Below are 4,118 nucleotides of genomic sequence, written 5' to 3' on the forward strand. Positions count from 1 at the left end.
TGTGTAGGGAGAAACCTTCTACTTGGACATATACTTATCACACAGAGGAGCTTGAGACAGGCATAGTTACATTTGCAACCTTCCACTCTCAGAAGCAACACACTCAGGCACACACACCTGGCTCTCAGGAAGGGACATGGAGCACACCGAGGAACAGAAGCCACCCCTAGAGGCACAGATACATGAAAGAGCTGTTCATACACAAGAATATCTATTCCCATCTGCTGAACATTGTGGATCCTTTTCACAAACCTCTTTGCTTCCTCTGTTCATGAGCCTGAACACTATGGGTACATATAAGTGTGTGCTTGGGATTTCCTGGGGACCTATAGCCTACTATTTTGGCATTTCTTCTTCCCAAGGCCATACAAAATCCCAGGTAGGTACTGTCTTCTTGGGCCTCAATTTTCTGATCTGTACAAAGGGAATAATCAAGCTCAAGCACTTAATACTCTGTGGGTATCATCAGGTATTTGCACATGACATCAGATCTCTATGGGAACCTTGCACCTATCCAGTTTAGCAGATAGTCACAGGCCAAACACTCCTCTGTGACATCCACCTCACTCCATTTCAACTGTGTACAATAATCTGAATCCTCAATGTAAATAGTTGGCAAAACTGTGCTGACTCAAGTTTCATAGTTAAGGAGCTGTCGTCAGAAGCAGGGTCATAGAAGAGGCGAGACAGTACTTTTCCTGTCTTTTATGTCTCCTCAGTCCCTCCGTCTAGACTCAGCCCCCTGTCTCAACTTCTCACTCCTCACTTTCACAATCAGATGGTTGAAAATTTTGGTTTCTTTCCCTTTCTCCTTTTCTTTGTACCTCTTCCCACCACTACAGTAATTTCTTCACTATCCTTCCTGGACAGCCATTTGACTCCTTTCTGTCTCTGTTTTCTCACTAAATAGTGAAAGTATGAATCATACCACACAGATATGTTGGAAAGAATAAGTCAATTATTTCAGAGAAAAGAAAATCTTAGTATACACATATAGTAAACCTGAATCTTCAAAGTGTTGGTTACTATTATTGTTGTTATTGATTTAATACCTCTTCATTAACATTAAGGAACAAGGAGAACAACAGCAAAAAAACAAACAAACAAAATTTCTGGGCTGGCAATGTGGCCCAGAAGATAAAGGTGCTTGCTGCCTGCCTCCATGCCTGATAACCTGAGTTTGAGCCCTAGAACCCACAGGGAAGGAGAGGACTGGCCCTTGCAAGTTGTCCTCTAAACAATATAAGCATGCCATGGCACAAATACACACACACACACACACAATGTAAAAAGAAAACCTTTAAAACAGTGAATTGCACATAGTGAGTACTCTGTTGAGTGCTGGCAGGAGGTTTTTGTGTCCTGTGGTTATTAGACTAATCTACCTAAGTTAATAAAATTTAATTAGCTAAAGTAAATTTACATAAAGATCTTAGCAATGATATACAGTAAGCACTCGGTAAACAGCTATGATCATCACCACCTTATTTTCTCCGTCTCTCTCTGTCTCTGTCACAGGCTCTCACTACATATCTCTGGCTGACCTAGAACTCGCTATATAGACTATGTACCCTCTAAGGATTATAACCATTGTCATTATTATTGGTCTATCCTCCCTGTATTAATTGAGGGTGCTAATTAGCCCATAGAACCCTTCCACAGGACCCCAGGGAATATTCCTGCATCATCAGGAAGCTGGGAGGCAGCAGTTGCCTCATCCCATCCCCACCGGGGGTGTGGGCTGGTTAGTGGGGAAGGGGCGGGACAGGATGGAGTAGGAATGGTTTTTCTACTGACTCACTAGCTTCTTTTACCATCATCCCACCCCCTGCAATGCTCACCATACCATTCTCTGCTTGTCAAGATTGTGCCTTGCCTGAGTTAGGATTCCAGGGTCAGGGAGCCTAGGTTTAAATCCTTGTTTTGTCCTGTGACCCTAACAAAGTTCTTTACTTCAGCTATTTGCCTGTTTGGTTTTGTTTCTGTTTAAGACAGGGTCTCTGTAGCCAGTGATATCTTCAAACATCCTCACTGGTGTGTGTCGCCACAGCAAGGTTTGGGGAAGAGGTTACTACCTAGGCTCTGTCCTGTCTGCACACAGCCTCAGTTCCCTCCCAGTTCTGCTACATTCGACTGCCATCTTCGATAAGTCATAGACACTCTTAGTGTAATTAATTTCCCCACTATGTATTTGTGCCTCTTCTTCCATGTTATGTCCCTCAATTGCTTTTCTAGTTTGTCACCCCTCACCAGAATTCCAGATCCACAGGAAAGTCTTTCTTGTGAATGGATGAATGGCGTGGGAAAGAAGTTATTGGCTTCCGCCATGGGAAGTTTGGGGAATGTGGGAAACGGAGAGGCACAAGGCTTTAGGGGTTTGGGCGGTCTTTCTTCTGCCCTTCAAAGCCGCCAGGAAGGAATGTGCATGACGTGGAACTGGGGGAAGGGGACGCAGTGGGCTGGCTGGCAGAGGAGGGAGTATCTTTGGGCTTATCCTGGGGCCCGCCCCTAGGCTTTGACTCTAGCGGTGGGTGGATGAGTAACGCGTCCAGGAAGCCTGGAGGCAGTGATTTCCGCGCCAACTCCACCCCTCGCATGGACATTTATTCTCCACCGTGCAGTCCCTGCCGCCATCACTGCAGATCCGGACTCCTAGAGACACGCCAGAGGTAAGTAGGAGCCGGGTGTCCTGGCAGAACTGGGGCTTGCCTGGAGCCTGTGTTGATGCGGCCACCACCAAGGCCCATCCAGTCCCCTGCCAGACTAACCGCTCAACTTGGCTTACAGGTATCAAGATCCCTAGTTAGCCAAGGGGGAATATAACGGGAGAGGGTCTGGAATGATTGTCCCAAGCTGGACTGTCCAGAATCCTTCATGCCCTTAGCATTCATCCCCAAGTGCTCCAAACCCATAAGCCTTTAATACCTTAAAGACTTCCCAACTTGCCAATTCTCCTGAATTTCTTCATTGTCCCTCATTCTTTACGGCTCCCAGTAACTCTGGCAGTTTTCTTTGTCATGTCTGGCTCCTGGAACTTCAACAATTTCTCTGCCTTCAAATTCCTCAATTCCATTACAGTAAACCTCCAAATTCCACAAAACCCTTAACCTCCATTTCCCCAGCTCCCTAAAACCCTAAACCTATTCTAAGCCCCCAATATCTCTGAACTCCCCAGCCCATTATACTTTAATAGCCCTAACTCCCCATTATATTTCTCCAGTTTCCCAAACTCCAAATTCATCACTATACAAATGTCAGACTTCCCCAATTCTGTTATATTCAAAGTTCTCAGCTCCCTTATTCACCAACTGCCACAACTCCATTCTCTAACCTAAAGAGGTCCCGAATCTCCCTAGGGCCAATGGTCATGTAAGCCATTGGTTTGGGAACCTACTAACACCTAATCTTTACCAGCAGATACCACGATGGCCTCATTTGCATCTCTGGCCTCGGGCATCCTCTTGTTGCTATCACTAACAGCTTCCAGTAAGGCCTGTAGCTGTGCCCCACCCCACCCACAGACAGCCTTCTGCAACTCGGATCTGGGTGAGTGTGGCCCCCTTTCTGACCCTCTTAGTCCAATAGGGTTCATTATGGCAGTTGTCTCTAGGGCAGTTCTACTTATCCTTCCGTACATCTGCTTTAGCCACACTGACATCCTTAGGCCTAAGCCCACCTTTGTGCTGTCTGCTCCCAGTACCATGTACTTGCTTTTCTGTAGTTATCCATATAGGTGGCTGCCTCAAAAGTCATCTTACTGAGGTGCCTGCCTATTTTCTTTAATTTTAATCCCAGCCAAACAGTATTCCCGAACCCTTGTTAAATAATGCTGTTAATGGCACTTCTTAGGACACAGACAGGCAGACTTCTTTCAGGACTATGACAATCAGAATTTGCCAAGAGAAGGGGGGGAAGAGATAGATATTGGGCTTAACTCTCAACATTACATGGGCAAATGGAATTCTATGGCCAAGGAACAATTTGGGTGAATGGGAAATCACTGAGAAGAAATATCAAAGGCAAGAGGATTCAGGCTAAGTCCATCAAAAATACTATTTTTATTTGTGCTTATGTTTGTGTGGATTCCATGTGTAGTGTGCAGGTGCCTGTGGAGTCTC

General features: G+C 45.5%; 2 protein-coding genes across 3 annotated transcripts in view; one reads left to right on the forward strand and one right to left on the reverse strand.

Annotated features, from left to right (window-relative positions):
• Syn1 (synapsin I) overlaps positions 1-4,118 on the reverse strand; it is a 52,042-nt gene that overhangs the window by 6,983 nt on the left and 40,941 nt on the right. The gene's annotated exons all lie outside the window — the stretch shown is intronic.
• The window catches only part of Timp1 (TIMP metallopeptidase inhibitor 1), a 5,125-nt gene continuing 3,517 nt past the window's right edge, over positions 2,511-4,118 (forward strand). Inside the window, exons 1-2 of one of the 2 annotated variants that reach the window (XM_031346199.1) lie at positions 2,511-2,669; positions 3,415-3,546. In XM_031346199.1, coding sequence (XP_031202059.1) covers positions 3,426-3,546 — 121 coding nt within the window. In that variant the 5' untranslated portion in view covers positions 2,511-2,669; positions 3,415-3,425. The remainder of the gene's footprint in view (positions 2,670-3,414; positions 3,547-4,118) is intronic. The other variant, XM_031346112.1, reaches the window with a different exon arrangement.

The sequence above is a fragment of the Mastomys coucha genome, chromosome X (genome assembly GCF_008632895.1).
Source record: "Mastomys coucha isolate ucsf_1 chromosome X, UCSF_Mcou_1, whole genome shotgun sequence".
Taxonomy (NCBI): Eukaryota; Metazoa; Chordata; class Mammalia; order Rodentia; family Muridae; genus Mastomys; species Mastomys coucha.